The 18,990-nt window shown below is 38.8% G+C and overlaps 1 protein-coding gene across 2 annotated transcripts; it reads left to right on the top strand.

Moving 5' to 3' along the window:
* The first annotated feature begins 1,842 nt into the window (after window positions 1-1,842).
* LOC146680747 (NLR family CARD domain-containing protein 3-like) lies at window positions 1,843-18,265 on the top strand. Of its 2 annotated transcripts, none has more exons than XM_085449914.1 (11): window positions 1,843-1,906; window positions 4,169-4,271; window positions 4,356-4,454; window positions 4,542-4,646; window positions 5,913-5,991; window positions 6,665-6,887; window positions 10,669-12,460; window positions 12,585-12,758; window positions 13,157-13,330; window positions 13,426-13,472; window positions 16,825-18,265. In XM_085449914.1, the coding sequence occupies exons 2-11, from the start codon at window positions 4,183-4,185 to the stop codon at window positions 17,400-17,402; spliced, it is 3,360 nt and encodes a 1,119-aa protein (XP_085306040.1). In that variant the 5' UTR covers window positions 1,843-1,906; window positions 4,169-4,182; the 3' UTR covers window positions 17,403-18,265. The 2 variants fall into 2 exon arrangements, with proteins under 2 accessions (XP_085306040.1, XP_085306039.1); XM_085449913.1 differs by having other exon boundaries at window positions 4,094-4,271.
* Window positions 18,266-18,990: the final 725 nt, after the last annotated feature.

The raw sequence follows: 18,990 nt of genomic DNA, 5'->3' as shown, positions 1-18,990 counted from the left end.
AAAGTAAAGTGGTATTTAGAATCCCCATTTATATATTATCCCTTATATTCCTATATGTTGTCCATAGGAACACTGGCGGCAAGAGACAGTTTTAAACGGCTCTATATGGCATTATTATCACTCTGACTTTCAGATCAATATATTGAACTTGAAAGCAAATGTGACGTGTTATAGTAAATATGTACTTTCTATAAATGAATACCACACTTGTATAAATCACTCAATGACAGAAAAACATCAAACAGAAGGCTGTTAAGATCTGGTCTGTATTCTGAACAGAGAATACAGACTCTATATTCAGACTCTAACGCAGTCTTTAATCTCAGTTATAAAAATCCAGAATGTGTTTCTGAGAAAGATTAGATTCACTAAAAGGCAACTGCTTCTCTTTTCAGGAAGTTCAAACAGTAACAAGTTTTTAATGTGAACATGTTTGTACCGCTAAATCAACACCCGCCCAGCATTTTCTAGATGGTTTTAACATGGCTAAAGAGTTTAAAAACTTTTTTTGGACTTCTCTTATGATACACTCACATAGAGAGAACAAGACCAAACGTGTGCAAAAATCTAAGGTGCTGGTGTGCTTGTGGTGGTCGCAAGCACAGATGTCAATCAACAGACTTTTTTCTTATTGTAATTAAGAGTTTGTCAGCATATTTGAGAGGTGGCATTAATCCAATAATGTAGTGTTTCATCTTTTATTAATCTCTATGTTATGTCATGTTCACAGAAACTAAATTTAAAGCATGAAAGTTGTGATCATGAACTTTACCCAAAGAGGGCAGTGTTAGCTCTCCTTCACCCAGGCAACTTGAAGAGTAACAGTTATACCTGAAGCCATCATATTAAACACACATGACTGGAATTTCCTGATATATTTATTTGTGAAGCGTAATGTGCATTATTTTTTATAAAAATGGGTCCATAAATTGTAATTAAACTTCGACCTCTGACCTCTGGCCTTATAAATATATCAGTTGATCAATTGATCATAGATCCCTGACTGTGTGCAGTTTTATTTGCTGACAACTGTTGAAGCACCATCAGAGACCGCCCTGTCCTGTCTTCCACTTGCATTGTTTGAGCTCCGAGGCTGAAAACAGATCTCTGATTGAGGAAAGAAGTCCTCCACCTCAAAGGAGTGCTCTGTGGCAGAGGTGCGATCTGGTGTCCTTTTGTTCTGGCCTGAGATCACAGACTAACTCCTGCCTGACTCAATGTGAAGCCACAGACTCTGGGTGTGTCAAACCACTGACACATGTGGTATAAGGTGTCCTTTAAAACAGTAAATCACAGGACTGTGTGTCAGGACAGAGCTGACTACTGGAGCTTTGATTCTGAGCCTAATTTTATTTTCAGAAGCTGGTGGTGAGATTCAGGTACCAACAGCCTCTTGTTCAGGTTTGTACATCAGTATCAGACATTTTTTCAGCTTCTCCATGCAGGTCATATATGAAGAAATCTGCAATTATATCATGAAGTTTTCATCATTCAGAGAATCCACAGAATGAAGTCGGTTTGGCTCCGGAGCCTCTGGTATATAATCTGCTGATGGCCGTTTAAGCTTCTGCGCTTCAGGTGAAGTTTTCATGGTGGTGACTGTCCTCTAGTGGTCACCATTAGTAACTACAGTAGGTGTGGCACACTGATGGTTAACACGCGCTGAAAATATTACTTAGAAAATAACGACTATAGTTTAACCAGTGCACTAAACTAACTCTGTTTGAAGTAGTTCAAACCACATGAAACGCTAATAGCTACAGTGGACTTGGTTGTACTTGAACTTCAGTCGTTCGGCTGAGGTAGACTGGTGGGCGGGGCGATCTCCTGTATCAGGTCAGCCTCTGTTTATTTCCTGGTTAGTTAAACTGGCTTTTGTCATGTTTACGTGGATACTTATACTTTGGTAAGTGTTTGTTTGTGGTTTATTCTTTGCTTTTGTTTGCAAAGTTGCTCGTTTGTTTGTAAGAGCGGATTTGTAGAGTGTTTATTTTATGTGATTATCAGAGCCCAGCGTGCGGACTGGTTAAGTATGATGGAGAGATCTGTGAAAGCACGCGCGCTGATAGAAGGGAACCTTTTAAAATCGTATCTTGAGGCCAAACCATTAAACTTGTAAAGCGGTTTCTATCAGAAAGTGAATCTGGTGACAAGGAAATTTGGATAATGACTCAAAATAACGTCCCGGAATGAACAAATGCCTGGAGCGAGTAAATATCTGCTCGGTGAAAAAAAAAAAAAAACCCTGTCAGCTGTTTGGATGCAGTGTGTTTTTATTCAGGGCATAAAGATACAGTGGTGTCAAACATGCGGCCTCGGGGCCAGAAACAGCCCACTTTTGGACGACTTTGCACATTTCAAAGTTTAAGACAGTTTAACACAGGCAGGGAAACTGTGCTGAAGGTATTTCTAGATCTTGGCAGTTTGTTTGATCTGTTGTAAATGTAAAAATATTCTTGAACGTGTTTATATTAAAACACAAAAAAGTGGATTATTGTGAAATTATTTTACTCTTTCAGCCCACGTGAGATCAAATTGGGTTCATTACTAAATCAAGTTTGACATTCCTGCGTTACATGTTCTGTAAGCAGTAATTAGGCCAATATTAAAGTTTACAGTGTTACAGTTATTGCCCTGAAAAAGGCCTGGATTGTAAAACAGAGAAAGAAATGTGAAACAGCACATTTAGCCATGATACCATGATTTGTCCCAGTAGACTGACTATAGACCGTGTGACTGTTAGCATTCACATCTTCGTACTTATTAAAATCTATAAATAATTATCTGTAACTTACTGAAGATTTATCAGGACATTTTAGCTGCAGTGCTGAACAAGTTTATCAAACCACCTCCAGTGTAAGGTTTATGCCACAGCTGTCCTTATATTAACAGTAATAGTTATTACCAAAATAACAGTTTATGTTTCTGTAACAATTAATCAACCAGTATGCAAAACCTCTGCAATCTAAATTATATTTTTAATGCTAGAATATAATTATCCATGTTATCCATATCCAAATGTTCTCTTTTACAGAAAAGCAGAAAAAATGTAAAGCACAGTAGAATTTTATTACAGTTATTTACTTTCATTCCTGAACAGAAAACACAGAAAAAAAATGTTTTAGTGGTTATTTGATGGATTAATTTCTGATCTCTGACACAAGTCCAGTGTAAATTTGGGTATAAAAATGTGGATTCAGTTTGTAATTTGCCCGATAAACAGCAATTTCATTATACCATCATTTAGTTTTAAACAAGTTTTTGGCAGATTTCTCAAGTCTTTGTGTTTTCTTGTTGTTGTTGTTTTTTTTTTTAATGTCAGGTAGTCTAATAAACTTGTTAAGCACACAGATCAAAGTCTTAAACATACCTAAGAATATTTTACAGGAAGTGTTTGATTCTTGTTTTTGCTACATTATCTGATTTAAGTCCAGTTACATGTTTGCTGTAGTTTAAAACCTTGTTAAACTTGTTAAACCTGCTGTACACAAACATTTAACTATCTGTTTTAACCATGCCTGTATACACAGCTGTTAACTCTCTATTTGCCTCACAGTTAGACCTAAAAGCCACACAGTGTCAACAGAATTGTTGCTGAACAGTTTATTCAGCTGTAAATCTGCTTCAACCTGGCCAACAGATGGGCAAAGTTGAACCACAGTTGAAACTATTTTATTGAGTTTCATCTCACAGTAAAAACTGCATAGATCACAAGGAAGCAGAGGGTTAGGGCTGGCAGCTCCACACAGCACAAAAAGGAGGACTTCTCACCATCTGCAGACTCTTCTTATTTGAACCCTGATTCACTGTTTTGTTGCCAAAGTAAATACAATGGTGTCGACCCATGTAAGACCCAAAGCTCCTGCAGGTGAATCATGGACATTGAGTACTCAAAAAACATTAAGAAAATGAGAGAACACAATCACATTAACAACTAATGGATGCATGTGAATCTTACTGAAGTCATACGAGAGTTGCTAACAGGTGGGATAAAAACCTAACTGTGACATACGTGTAATTATCTGACAGCTGACAAACCTAAACGCTGTCCACGTATTATCTGTTTTTCTTTTTATCTGTCTCCTACTATTAGCTGCTGTCCCTGGTTCTCAGTTCATTTCCAACAAATCTGATGTTCATCCACTCATGAAGTTTTGTTTGTGTGAAGGAGTGGGCTCTGCTATGGATCAGTGTGAGGACAGAGAGGAGGGAGTCCCCCCCTCTAAAACCGCTCTGTGTGGGGAACATGAGAGCCAGACCAAAGCTCAGAGGTAAGATGCCCATCTTTAACTGTCCATGACTCTTCTCCATGTCACAGCTCAGCACTCACACCACTGCTCCATCATTATTCACAGGAACCAGCCTGGACCTGGACCCAGCTGTGTGTCCTTAAAGAGCAACGATTCAAAAGAACTTGCGACTGATTTCAAACAAAAAAGTTCCTCCAGTAAAACGTGAGTTGTTTTCAATATTAACTGATTTAAAGAATTAACTTCAAATCCACATATGACGTTTTTTCATGCAAGGCTATTTATTTTTAGGATCCATCAGATGCTGAATTCTCCGAGACCTGAACCCAGCTGTGTGTCCTCAAAAAGTGAACGGCCAAATAATTTAAACACCAGTTTTAGACATACTGCCAAAAAGTAAGTTACCATAATATGAAAATGAATATTTTACATAAAAGTATATGATTGTATAGGCTTAATAGAACAGCATTGATCACAGAGTCGACTCCTCTGAAGCTGAATCCAGCTGTGTGTCTGTGAATAGCAGCCAGTTGAAGAAGCCACTGTGACATTTTACACAGAAACCTTCTTCACAGGCAAAGTGAGTTAACCCCTCTGTGAAGAAGGCGAACCTCCTGTGTGTACAGAGTTTGTGAAAGATGTTCTGAATAACTCTCTCACAAGTACTTTCAACACTAAAACTACAAATAGATTTGTAAAATTTGACAAATAGATAGATTTAGTGTTATATGTGCCACTGTTTATATCTTCCAGGAGAGTATATGCCCTTTAATGAATGCACAAAGCTTTCTGTTATCTTATTTTACAAGATCCACAAGAGACTGGAGCATTAAACTTAGAACTGCTAAAGCTTTAGCTCCAGTTTGGGCTAGTTTTCACTAGTATTTTGATCCTACATTGGGCCACTATTTGCTGTTTTAGTTGCACATTGACGCTTTTTTTTTTCAAGTGTTCAAATCTAACCCACAATAAAAGAAAGACAAAAATTTAAGCAAGATCTGGTCTAAAGTCAATAAAAGTCAGGAACAATGATTTACAGTTTTTTGCATGTGCTTTTGGATTCTTGAGTATTTTACTTGTACACCTAATTAATTATTATGACAAACGTAAAAGACCTGATGACTTTCAAACAAGTGACTGGAATTAATTCATACTTTCAAAATAAACAGAAAACTTACAAGTGTCAGAAAACGTTAGCATTTTCTCCGAGAGATAATGGTTATTATTTTGCTACACTGATGTCATTACTTCAATAAGATTATTTTGTGTCCATTAAACACTAATTAGTTTCCTCAAAATAACGCATCATTTTGTTGGCATCACAATATGAAAGTAAAAATAACAAATTATGTCCTATCTTCACAATTAGAAGTCACATTATTCACTAAAAGTTCTTTTGTTGCTGCTGTGAAGGCGAAATGCAAAATCCTTCAAAGTAAAGGGTCGTCTATTTTTTTGTATTGTTTGGCAACTGGCAACTTGTAGAATATTCAAACAGTGCATTTAGACAGAAAGTCAGACATAATAGAAGCTAAAGGAAGACAGTAAAGCTGTGTTGATGATTTCTGCTTTTTTTGAGCAGCCGAAGTTTGGTCAGATTTTTGTTCAAATGTTTAGTTCAAGTTTATATCAAATATTAACTAATAGTTTATGTTTTTACAGGATGCATCAGGAGAGCTCAGAGGTTCCTAGTGGTCAGTCTGAACAGCAGGATCAAAAACACCTGGACTCCATATTTAGGGTCTGTACATGAACAGAAACGTCCTTCACTTGAGCTACGAATCAAACAGGACTGTGTACTAATATAACATCAAGCAGCACATGTCTGTGAAGGTTCTCGGTCATCCAGTCATCATAGTCTAAAGAGCTTGGAAGGAAAGCATCTGGACTTCCTTAAATTTCAAGAAGATGAACAAGCCAAAAGGGCTTAGGGACACTCCCAACGGGGCTTAAAAATCTGGGACTCTCTCTTGCTCTTAGAACCGAAGAAGCTTCTCGGATGAGAGTTGAAACGTCTGCAAGAAACTTCAAGAAGTCCAGATTGTGTCCTTCCAAGCTCCTTATACATCAAGTAGCGCAGTTTCATCAGATTAAATCAAATTCTTGTTGACGTAATTCAGTTCAACAAAATTCTCTGGCATTGTTAATATGAAATCATAAAGAGGACAAACCTAAAACTCTACAGTAACACCTGTTCTCAGTGTTGTATTGTATTTGACTGACTGACTAGCTTATGTAAAGCTGTGTAGTCATTATTTCTATACATCCAGTATAGATGAAGTGGCAGGCTTTGTAATAAAGTTCCTTTATAGTAATTTGTAGGCCTGTAGGTTGAAATTCTGTACAAGACCAGATACGATGTTTCTGGTAATTATACGATTCATGTTAAAAAAATATATAGTATTCTGTTCTAGTTGCTGGAAGAAAACATCATCACTTTTGTGAAGAATGAACTGAAGAAGATCCAGAAAGTTCTGAGTCCAGATCATCCAGAATGTTTAGCGAGTCAGTGGAAGGATAAGGAGATGTTGGAGGGTGAAAACCAGAAGAGGAGCAGCAGAGAAGCTCTTCTGAAGATGGTAGATGACTTCCTGAGGTGGATGAAGCAGGAGGCCTTGGCTGACTCTCTACAAAGAAGTAAGAACATTTTCTATAAAGATCAAGTGTAGTGTCCAGATCAGACATGTTTTTTTCCAACTAGGTTCATAAAAAACCAACACCTGGCTGCTATCACATTATGTCCCACTCATTCCACGTCTGGTTATAAAGTTCAGACTGTGTTCTGGTGTATGTTTGTGATTTCCTCAAATCCACTGTAAATCTCAGCTTTTGTGACCTCACTTCATCAATGAAGAGTGAGAGGTGTTACCAGGAAGAAAACAGTTTTTAAGAGTCTGGCTCAGGCAGTATTTACAGTCCTGAGCAGCACCGTCATTGCAACCCTACAACCGCTTGTGGCAGGGTTTGGGAAAACACGGGTGTCAAATGGTCTAATCTTCACCTGAAATTTCACTGGCAAACCATATTTTTCATCTAATCTTTGTTTTGGACAATAAAATTATTTTACCCATATCCTTTTAAAGAGACCAAATAATGTTTTAACATGGTCTTGCTAAATATGCATAATTTAAGATTTAAATTTCAGAAATAAAATTATTTCCCAAATATCAAAAATCACCTTGGTTGAAATTATGAACCTGGATACTAATAGCAAACTGTGCATCTTTCCAGAGAAGAGAGGCCAGAAAGATGAAGGCTCTGCCTCCCATTCTACCTTTAAATACTCTAGGAACCACAAGTAAGCCCATCAAATTTTCTAGATTTAACTGGGAGTCAATGAAGAAAAGCCAATATGAGAGAAATATGCTCTCTTTCTCTCTAGCTCCTGTCAGTGCAGCATTGTGGATCAGAATGTTCTCCAAACATAAGAACCAAAGAGCCCTAATTTTGTCTTATCTGACCTTAGGATGTGGTTTCAGTATGGATAGTCTTTTTCCAGGTTGTGCTTAACATACTGCAGTCTGGCTTGAAGATGTCCAGTCCAATTCAGCAGAAGTGCAGGTTTTCTTGGTCTGCCACTAATTATTTGGGTTTCACCAATGACTGTATAGGCGTTGGCTGAATAGCAGTGGTGCCGGTCAGAACTAACAGGAGTTCAAATTAGGTTCTTCCTTCTTTACTGTCATTCGTTAACACTACAGCACAGTAATGCAACCACAGGCTTACAGATGGGGCGTACAAGGACTCGTAGGTGCGGGAGTGGATGTCTGTGGTCTATAAACAAAACATATACAAAAGTGCTGAGTATAATAAACAATCAAATCATGAATTGTGCATCATTCACTGTCTTCCAGTATAACCAGATAAACCAATAAACATTGCACTTCTACATAAGCTGATTCCCTAAATGACATAAAAGGCCCAAGACTGTCCTTTCCAGACAGGTCATGTCATTTGTCTTTTCAGTAGTGATGTGCGATATCACTGATCTCCTTTCCGATCCGATACCAAGTAAAATTCAGGGTGGTATCGACGATACTGATCCGATACCGATCCAATACCGATACTCTGTACAAAAACTTTTTTTATTTATTGTATCTTTTATTGTATCTCAAATTATAGCGTCATAATGATTACAGGACATCAGATTACTTGTTCTTATCACTTAATAATGCAGAATTCATCACATAGAAATAAAAAAAATTTAAGTTGTGCGCTATTTGAAAACCTTGCCTGCCTGCAGCACTAAAGGACTCCGTGAGAGGCGTCTGTCTCGCCCTAGCAGCACCTGTCCCTCTCCTCCTCTTCAGTTCACCTCAACATACGCTCATCATATTCTGTGATATGATTTACTCTGAGGTGTTTGACAAGGTTAGTGGCGTTGTACAACACCTCATTTTCTTGCCACATGTATTGCAAACCACGTCTCGGCTGTTTGTGGATGTAAAATACGTCCACACATGACTCCGTTTACACTCAGCCATTGTTGTGAGTGCGCACGCCAGGGGGTGGAGACATTTATATAGCCGTATTTCGCACATGACTATGAAAGGCGTAAGAGGAAGTAGTTCCTTCCAATGTAGACAATCCGAATGATATAGCTTCTTTCCACTGTGTTCCTGTTAATGATAAACTACAAATTTACTCTAAATTACTAAAATATCGATATTTTAATGTGAGAATCGATTCTAGAATATAAATGACTGGTATCGGAGGAATCGATATTTCAGTATCAATCCCCACATCACTACTTTGAAATCTTTCATTCTTACTATTAGATACTATTATTAAATACTATTAGAACTTTGTATATCGATATCTTGGAGAGTGTCAACAATTCTTTCAATCAAGTCTAAGCTGTTTCTTTTGTCTTTGGTATGCTTCCTCAAGTGACATCTCGAAGCCTTGCTGTGGTTCTTACATTGCGTGCAAATTAGAAGAGGATCCTCAATTTTAACTGGATTTTCTAAGCTGCGAGACTTACAACGTTAATGCTCAAAAATCGTTTTTCAGGGGGTTAATAATATTGAGCCTAGTAGTTTTTTTTGGTTTTTTTTTCTGATATCAGTCTGAAATTGTGTACAAACATAAATCATTCCTACTTTCTAACAAGAAGTAGTATGTTGAGAAATGTTATTTTGAAAATCCCACTTAACCCTTTTACGCATAGTGGTCACTATAGTGGACAACTATTCAAAGGCTGTTTTTTTTGTATGTGTGTTAGTGTTAATGGTATAGTTGCACCTAAACCACTACATTGGACACTTATGTGTCAGTCCATACCCTGCCACTCACTGGTCAGCCAGTGGGTGGCAGTCAAGACATCACAGAGCCTCTACATATATTTGTTACATTTGTTATATTGTTATAAAATATATTTAAAATATATAAAAACATATTTTGTTATGTTATCGTTTTTATACAGTGTATATTATTTATTTGTTTGTGAAAGTCATAAGTCAAAACCCATGTTGTCCACCTAAGGGGACATGTAAAAAACTGAAAAGTTCAAAAATCTTTTTTTCATGCCTAAAGATGAATAAAAATACTTTTAAAAAATCCTGATTGAGGTTGTCATATTTCATGCATGAAATGGTCAAAAAAGCAATTGGGAAAGTTAGGGGAGTTTTTGATAAAGACTTTGATAGGTGGGGAATAATTTTGCCTTCATCTGTATGTGAGTCGTCCTGTTAGAGAATTCAGGATGTTCCAGCTTTTCTCTTCTTTCAGTATTTTCTGAAGAAAGGCATTGTTCGGATATTAACAAAACATCTTTGGTCCGAGCATCACTTACATAAAATGGTGCATAGCTCTTAATGACATTCATGGAGCTATATTTTTTTGTGATCTTGGAAGCCATACTGATGAATCTTCTCTCATGAGCTTCTCATTCTACAAATGCTCTCTGTGCCAAGTATTGCAGCCTGGTGCTATGCCTTAAGTTCGTTCAGCACCTTCCTCCTCAGGTGAAGTACCCAGAATCATCTCACCTGATGTTTGCCTTTTCTGCTCACACTTTGCCCATCTGGTCCTACAGATTCCCACTAAGTAGTTACACTACTGCACTTCTGTGGCAGTTTGAACTGATTTCCCGATCTTCACAACACTTTCTTTTCATGAACTTATAATGCATATCCTAGGTGGTTGAAGACTGGTTGGCCTGTTTTAGGGAGATCCTGGCATTCAACATATAAGAATAGGTGGGGGTTTTTTTTTTGGGGGGGGGGGGGGGGGGGGGGGGGAGAACAATTTTCTTTTTTTTCTTCACTGTGTCAGTGGATGTATTGTTTTGGTTTTGGGCTGCTAGTCCATTGCCTAGCCTCTCTTATCTAGGGTTGGGATGTGAAATGTCAGAGTTACATCTTCTACATTAATATCAAATGCTCAAATTTATGGGATTTGTTCTTTGTTCAATCAGGAACTCCAGCTACATGCCAACAACATCTCAAATGTACAATGAAGAAGAGGTTCCAGTGCATGTTTGAGGGGATTGCTAAAGCAGGAAACTCAACTCTTCTGAATCAGATCTACACAGAGCTCTACATCACAGAGGGAGGGACTGCAGAGGTCAATGATCAGCATGAGGTCCGACAAATTGAAACAGCATCCCGGAAACTAGACAAACCAGAAAGAACAATCAGGCAAGAAGAAATTTTTAAAGCCTCACCCGAAAGAGATGAACCAATCAAAACAGTGCTGACAAAAGGAGTGGCTGGCATTGGGAAAACAATTTTAACACAGAAGTTCACTCTGGATTGGGCTGAAGACAAAACCAACCAAGACATCCATTTCATATTTCCATTCACCTTCAGAGAGCTGAATGTCATGAAGGAGGAAAAGTTCAGCTTGGTGGAACTTATTCATCACTTCTTTACTGAAACTAAAGATGCAGGAATCTGCAGCTTTGAAGACTTCAAGGTTCTGTTTATCTTTGATGGTCTGGATGAGTGTCGACTTCCTCTGGACTTTCAGAAAACTGAGGTCTTGACTGATATCACAAAGTCCACCTCAGTCGAAGTGCTGCTGACAAACCTCATCAAGAGAAAACTACTTCCATCTGCTCGCCTCTGGATAACCACACGACCTGCAGCAGCCAATCAGATCCCTCATCAGTATGTTGATATGGTGACAGAGGTCAGAGGGTTCACTGAACAACAGAAAGAGCAGTACTTCAAGAAGAGATTTCAAGATAAGAAGCTAGCTATCAAAATAATCTCCCACATCAAGACATCACGGAGCCTCTACATCATGTGCCACATCCCAATCTTCTGCTGGATCACTGCGACAGTTCTGGAGGATGTGCTGAAAACTAGACAGGGAGGACAGCTGCCCAAGAACCTGACTGAGATGTACATATATTTCCTGGTGGTTCAGGCCAAAGTGAAAAAAGTCAAGTACGATGGAGGAGCTGAAACAGATCCACACTGGAGTCCAGAGAGCAGGAAGATGGTAGAGTCTCTGGGAAAACTGGCTTTTAATCAGCTGCGGAAAGGAAACCTGATCTTCTATGAATCAGACCTGACAGAGTGTGGTATTGATATCAGAGTAGCCTCAGTGTACTCAGGAGTGTTCACACAGATCTTTAAAGAGGAGAGAGGACTGTACCAGGACAAGGTGTTCTGCTTTGTCCATCTGAGTGTTCAGGAGTTTTTGGCTGCTCTTCATGTTCATCTGACCTTCTTCTGCTCTGAACTCAATCTTCTGGAAAAACAAACACCCTCCAAAAAGTATGAATCAAGAGAATCTGCAGAGACACATTTATATCAGAGTGCTGTGGACAGCGCTTTACAGAGTCCAAATGGACATCTGGACTTGTTCCTCCGCTTCCTCCTGGGTCTTTCATGGGAAACCAACCAAGCTCTGCTACAAGGACTGCTGACGAAGACAAGAAGTAGCTCAGTGACAATTCAGAAAACAGTCGAGTACATCAAGAATAATATCAGTGACAATTTGTCTGCAGAGAAAAGCATCAACCTGTTCCACTGTTTGAACGAACTGAATGATCATTCTCTAGTGGAGGAGATCCAACAGTCCCTGAATTCAGGAAGTCTCTCTAGGGATGAACTGTCTCCAGCTCAGTGGTCAGCTCTGGTCTTCATCTTACTGTCATCAGAAAAAGATTTGAATGTGTTTGATCTGAAGAAGTACTCCCCCTCTGAGGAGGGTCTTCTCAGGCTACTTCCAGTGGTCAAGTCCTCCAAGAAAGCTTTGTAAGTACATAAATCTTAGTTGCTGGATTTTCTACAAACAGCAGGAGAACAAGTTAGTAGAATTAGTTAACGTGTGTCAGTAAGTGGATCGTTTTACTGATCAGTTGTCCTCTTTTTCTTAAAGAATGAGTGGCTGTAACCTCTCAGAGAAAAGCTGTGAAGGTTTGTCCTCAATTCTCAGCTCCCAATCCTCACATCTGAGAGAGTTGGACCTGAGTAACAATAACCTGAATGTTTGGGGAGTGAAAAAGCTTTCTGCTGGGCTGGAGAGTCCACATTGTAAACTGGAAACTCTCTGGTGAGATGTTTATTATTTGAGCTACGATACCTAGAAGCAGCCTGATGACAACAACAAAGAAACATTTTCTCTCTTGCTATGCTTGCTAACTAGTCAAAAAAAAGTGCATTCAAGACCTCATTCTCCTGTAGGGTAAAGCAATTTGAGTCATGGAGGACATGTGCTTTATTCAGTCTTAAGCAACTGTTAGTAATGTCTTGAGTTTTCAGGCTCTTTAGTTTTAGAATTCTATTAGTATTTTATTAACACATTTTCAATGAAAGGAAAAGCTAATTGTCACAATTTAAATTAAGAGTTATCATCATTTTAGCCATAAGTATGCTGTTCTCTAATACCATTAAATTGTACACTGGCATTCCCACATGAACTGACATGTATCTCATTTTGCTTGTCTGCAGTCTGTCAGGCTGTCTGATCACAGAGGAAGGTTGTGCTTCTCTGGCCTTAGCTATTCATTCCAACCCATCATCCCATCTGCGACAGCTCGACCTGAGCTACAATCATACAGGAGACGGGGGGAAGCTGCTGCTATGCGGACTTGAGGATCCACTCAGGAGACTGGAGACTCTCAGGTATCTGGGTGATCTTGTTACTAACATTATAAACACATCACTTTATAATATAAAATGATAGGATGATCTGAATTTGTCTAAACGTATCACTTTAGCTTGGAACCGGTTGGTGTCGAGTGGTTGATACCAGGTCTGAGGAAGTGTAAGTATGTTTTTGTTTTGTAAAATCTCGAATGAGTTTTTCCCTCAAAGTAGTGACAATTTTCATCGATATCCAGATGCGATGCAGCTCAGCAGTGAGTAGAATTGAAATTAGTTTGTATTTAAACCAGAGCATGTGATATGATTAAGAAATTTCAATCAGTCAGGTGGTTTTTAATCACAAGATAAACAGTATAAATAAATAGTTTTTATTGGGTGGTGGTTCTTTATTCTTGGTATCTGGATTGGTGGACTACCGATACGCCAACAATGTGTTACTGGCTGTCAGGTTGTTGGCTGAAATTCAGTTGGCACCAGAATATGTGAATACTGGAACACCACAGTAGGTTCTACATTACAGACAGCATTAGGTTCACTAGAGGGAAGATATGACTACTGTTGCAAGATCAAGGTTATAAATTTGCACTCATATCCACTCTGCACAGATACAGTACATCCTCTCTTCCAACAGCTAGTTTAATGTTTAGTTTCATGCTGTGATTTTTAGTTCGTTTTGTGATGTTTATTTCTGTGAAGAGTTTTCCCAGCAATAAAGCTGCGCTTTAAGTTAACTTTCCTTTTCTGAGTCCTGCATTTGGGTACACATCCTGCCAGCCACACAGCACTCATCATGACATCATGGAGCTTTATTTCGAGTTAGTTGTAATTTAATTTCTTTTATTAAAGCACTGGACCAGATCACACTGCAATAGTTAGGCTGTGCCAGAACTTTCTTCTTGGCTCTTGACGGAGGTGGTCGCACTTTTCTCTCTCTGCCTCTCCCTCTCCCTTATCTTCCCTTGGCTTCTCATGTCTTTGTATAGTCTCGCTTATTCTCTAACCCTAAGAGAGTCTCCCAGACTTGTTCTTTTAAAAACCTAAAGAAGAATTATGGATTTGATCAACTGGTCCCTTAACAAAATTGACAAACTCCTGGGCTTGGTAGAACCCAATTGTCCTGCGGAGATGTTTGCTGCCAGGTACTCGATGGTCTGTTGCGTCGTGTTTCTGGTGATACTCTTGATGGAGAACATCAAACGACATCTACCAATTCGGAACCATGATAACAGAGTTCTGGCTGATTGGAGCTCGTTCGGACCTGGCTTATCGAAGAACAAGAAGCGCCTACAGCTGTTCAAAATCCCACAAGGCTGGCTGACATGATAGACGATGGGCAGGGCTGTGAGTACTCAGACTGTGTTTATTGAACGCAATATGGATAACATCTTGGAGAAGAAAAATGGGAATTGAGAGATATGTTGACCAGTGATGGACATTAGACCTACTGTAAAATTGGAAGCAGTTTGTTCGCACTACCATCTTCATCTCATGCGGCTCCCCTGGCGCCAGCTGGATGCTCAAGGCAAAAGCTGACAGGAATAACAAAAATTCTCCCTTAGATAACAAGACTGTGTTGTGACTCTTCCCCTTCCATCAAGGAAACCCGCATCGACCGAAGACTGTTGACAGTTGCCTAACCGAGTGAAGGGACATTTTCTATCGGCTGAACACGGAACACACACACGCACACATACGCATGTACACTGACACAGACCTACACTTCGAAGCTTATGTCTTCTGTGTTGTGAGATGTGCTGAATTTTGTGCTATGTGCTGATTTATGTGCTATGTGCTGAGTAGAGATGGACCGATCCGATATTACGTATCGGTATCGGTCCGATATTGACCTAAATTACTGGATCGGATATCGGAGAAAAATAAAAAATGTAATCCGATCCATTAAATATCACGAAAGCACCTCACAAAACTTGCAACACGCCGTAACTCACCTCAGAACGTTAGCACGTCGGAGCAGTATGCATCACGTGATAGAGCGGCTGTGGCATGCGGGACCTGTCGGTGGTCTGGATAGCATGTGGAGCTTCGCTAGCAACCCGGCATTTCATCTCCGATAAAGTTATCCCCGAGAGAAGTAAAGCAAGTGTGTAAGTCCATCTCTGAATGTTTGTAAAGCATTCCTGCGTTAAGCTTACCAAACGATATATGGAGCGACTGCCTCTTCTGGCTGCTACTTCAATCATGAAACTGCTTAATGATCAGCTGATCGGCTTTTCTGTCGCGAGTCCGTCTCTCTGGTTTGTTTTTGGCCCACTTTGCACCAGAAAGAGGAAACCAGCGGCTGAACAACAGAAGCACGTTTAAGCTTGATCAGCTGTTGTTAGAATTTATTTAATATTACTTTCTACTCGAGGATCTTTTTCTACGTAGCTGACGGCTGGTAACTGTGCAGGGGCGGATCTAGCAAAGTTTAGCCAGGGGGGCCGATAGGGCATTAACAGGGAAAAGGGGGCACAAAGACATACTTTTCTTTCTTATTCTCATTTAAAATGTCTAGCTTTTAATAAATAATTATCTGACACCCAAAGTTTTAATTTGATGTAAAATGAATAGAAGTCAATTACTGTATATAGTGACTATTAAGTCTAATATATATACCCTAGTAAGCTATAGTACTTTTTCCTTTGGGAAGGTACCATCTGTGCAGTCTGCAATTTTGTTGAAGAAAGATGTTGAATCTATTTAATATTTCTTGAAAAATAATTGATTTCTGTGCATTTATTTTTTCACACTGCATCAAATTAAGGTTGATTACGTCGATTAAGCATCATGAGGTGGAGCGTGAGGGGTGGTTCCCTATTTTTTATTTATTTATTTTTGTTGTTGCTGGGAGTTGGAACCCTATTAGTTAGGTTGCTTAATATTTACGCTAAGTACTCTTTAAAATACCAGAATAGGGAGGATGGTGTAGGTTTAAGTTTATTAGATTGATCAGTATTGCTGAACTATGAAATTTATTTTTTTTGCATACAGGTATAACAGAATAGCTTTAGTGTAGTTGTTGTTTTAAACTTGAGTATGAACTTATACAAAATGCAGCAAGATATTTAAAAAAAAAACAGTTTTGTTGATTAAAAAACACTATATCGGATTCATATCGGTATCGGCAGATATCCAAATTTATGATATCGGTATCGGTATCGGACATAAAAAAGTGGTATCGTGCCATCTCTAGTGCTGAGGTGGGGTTTTTCCTTCCTTGTGTTGTGTATTTTCCATTGTTATACCTCTCTGACCTGTCTTCCCCATGTGATGTTTGTGTAATGTATGTATGGTCGGAAGGGTAAGATGGCGCTGACCAGGCTTGCAGCCTTAACCCACCCAATCAATCAACTAACCTCTTGTCACCACTGACAGACCTCCACTCATTTTACTTACATAATCAATATGTTTAGACCGTGTTCATTTACAATCCACCATTAAACCTCATAGTTTTGTGTCAAACAGATAAATGTTAAAACACAGCTTAACTGCAATTCTTTTTTCTCCATCAGATTCCTGTCAACTCACAATCGACACAAACACAGTAAACAGAAAACTCCAACTATGTGACAACAACAGGAAGGCAACCCATCTGAAAGAGGATCAGTCATATCCTGATCATCCAGACAGATTTGAACGTTCTCAGCTGTTGTGTAACAATGGTCTGACTGGTCGTTGTTACTGGGAGGTCGAGTGGACAGGAAGGGTTGATATTGCCATGAGTTATAAAGGAATCAGAAGGAAAGGAGACACAAACCACTCATGGCTTGGAAGGAATGATCAATCCTGGTGCCTGGGCTGCTTTCATGATGGTTACTCTTTGTGCCACAACAACAGTGTAACATTCAGTCGTCTCCCCTCCTCATCCTCTGTCTCTAACAGAGTAGCAGTGTATTTGGATGCTGCTGCTGGCACTCTGTCCTTCTACAGAGTCTCTTCTGACAGCCTCAATCACATTCACACCTTCAACACCACATTCACTGAACCTCTTTATCCTGGGTTTGGGCTTCAGAATGACACCTCACTGACTATATGTGACTTAAAAGAAGACACAGAGAAAAACTCTGAAATCATCTACAACAAACATTAGCAATAAGCTGCAATAGTATTTTTTTTTTTTTTCAAAAGAGAACAACAGGCAAAGCTTTGTTACTTTAAAATCCTCCTAATACGGCTGCTCCTTTATCTTTAGCTGTGGCACCAAACAGAAATGGCAGTGTGTGAGGACTGTCCTGGTATCAATCTGTCCTTCTAGAGACTCATGGCCTGATATCCTCATCCACATTCAGGCCATGAGTATTACAATAGCTGAGCCTCATTAGTTTGGTTTTAGGTTTCAGAATGACACCTCAGTGTATTTAAAAGATTTTAAGATGTTTTAATAATTAGATATGATGGTTCAACTGTGAGTGCCAGCATATCCAATGAACAGTACTGGCTTTTTGTTATGTGCCTGCTGTGTATTATGGAGGAGCTGTTAAAATAAGAAGACAACCAACTCTTTTATTGTTTACCAATAATTTTAGAGCTGTTTTATAATGAAAGTCTGTTGTTGGTGTTTTTGAAAAATACATAAATACGTATGTTCATACATAAATTGTCAAAACATGAGCTTTGACAATTTATGCAGAAACCCAGCAGATGAAGCTCTGAAACAATCGAGCTGCACTAGTCCTCCCAAACAAATTATCCCAGAAATGTTAGAATAAGTATGCAGTCTAGTAAACTCTGCTTTTCAATGGCTGAATCATGGGTAACTGTGGCGTAACACCACAAAAAGTTAATCTCTGCATCAGAACTTCAAGTGCAATACTTTGATTTGAAAAGAAATAACTTGATGTTATTTAAGATTATGTAGGGTTTTTTGTTCTGGATGATGTTATATAGTTTCATGTTTATTTTATTTATTGAGTTTATTGTTTGAGCTGGATTAATTCCACACTCTGTAACAAGCTTACGTGCCATTCTGTCTAACCACCACCGGAGGGTAGTGTTGGCCTCCATGGGAGTGGGGTGGGCTAGGAGAGATTCAGCTTTGTATTTATTATGTCCTGTTAAATCCTAAACGACTTTTATATTACAATGATCAGATCTGAAAGAATATGAATGAATGAATAAATAAATAAATAAATAAATAAATAAATAAATAATAAAATAAAAGGACTCAACTTCTTTATTACTCAGATGCAATGAGAAACACCTGTCACTGTAGGGTTTAAAAAAAAAAAGTTTTAGTCTCATTTCAGGTTGGTTTGTGAAGTATGTGTGACCACAAGCTGAACACCACTGGAAGACTTTCACCTCAGTATCAGCAGGTAAATATTTGATGTGTGAGCTGTCCTAAGTCAGGCAGAAGCCAGATCAATACTAAGAGGTTGCTGCATGTCTCTTTACCTTCATGTTTTTATTTAACCACTCCTGCTTCTTCTTCCCAATATGCTGTTTGCTATATGAGCTCATAACATGTTCATTGAGACAAACTAAAGCATTAGATTCTGAACATGACCTCTGACCTCAGCAGCAGCCTTTATTTACACAAGTGACGTATGTCTGAAAGGCTTAGGAACAAAAGTTCGCTCAGTCAACACCGACCTCTGAGTCAAAAAAGAAAAAAACTGGTGCAAACCACAAATGTAATATAATTGAGTTTAGTACCAACAGCAGGCCGAAATCATGTA

This window comes from Copadichromis virginalis, linkage group LG23 (assembly GCF_057382275.1).
Source record: "Copadichromis virginalis isolate Kocher_CV1m ecotype Utaka linkage group LG23, C_Virginalis_male_GT1.1, whole genome shotgun sequence".
Classification (NCBI taxonomy): domain Eukaryota; kingdom Metazoa; phylum Chordata; class Actinopteri; order Cichliformes; family Cichlidae; genus Copadichromis; species Copadichromis virginalis.
This window is presented reverse-complemented; position numbering and strand designations above follow the sequence as displayed.

Bases quoted from the DNA above. Each gene is read 5' to 3' on its own strand.
- LOC146680747 (XM_085449913.1), top strand. From the start codon at position 4,147: ATGAAGTTTTGTTTGTGTGAAGGAGTGGGCTCTGCTATGGATCAGTGT. The intron at 6,888-10,668 runs GTAAGAACATTT...TTGTTCAATCAG, and splicing joins GGCTGACTCTCTACAAAGAA to GAACTCCAGCTACATGCCAA. The intron at 13,473-16,824 runs GTAAGTATGTTT...TTTCTCCATCAG, and splicing joins GATACCAGGTCTGAGGAAGT to ATTCCTGTCAACTCACAATC.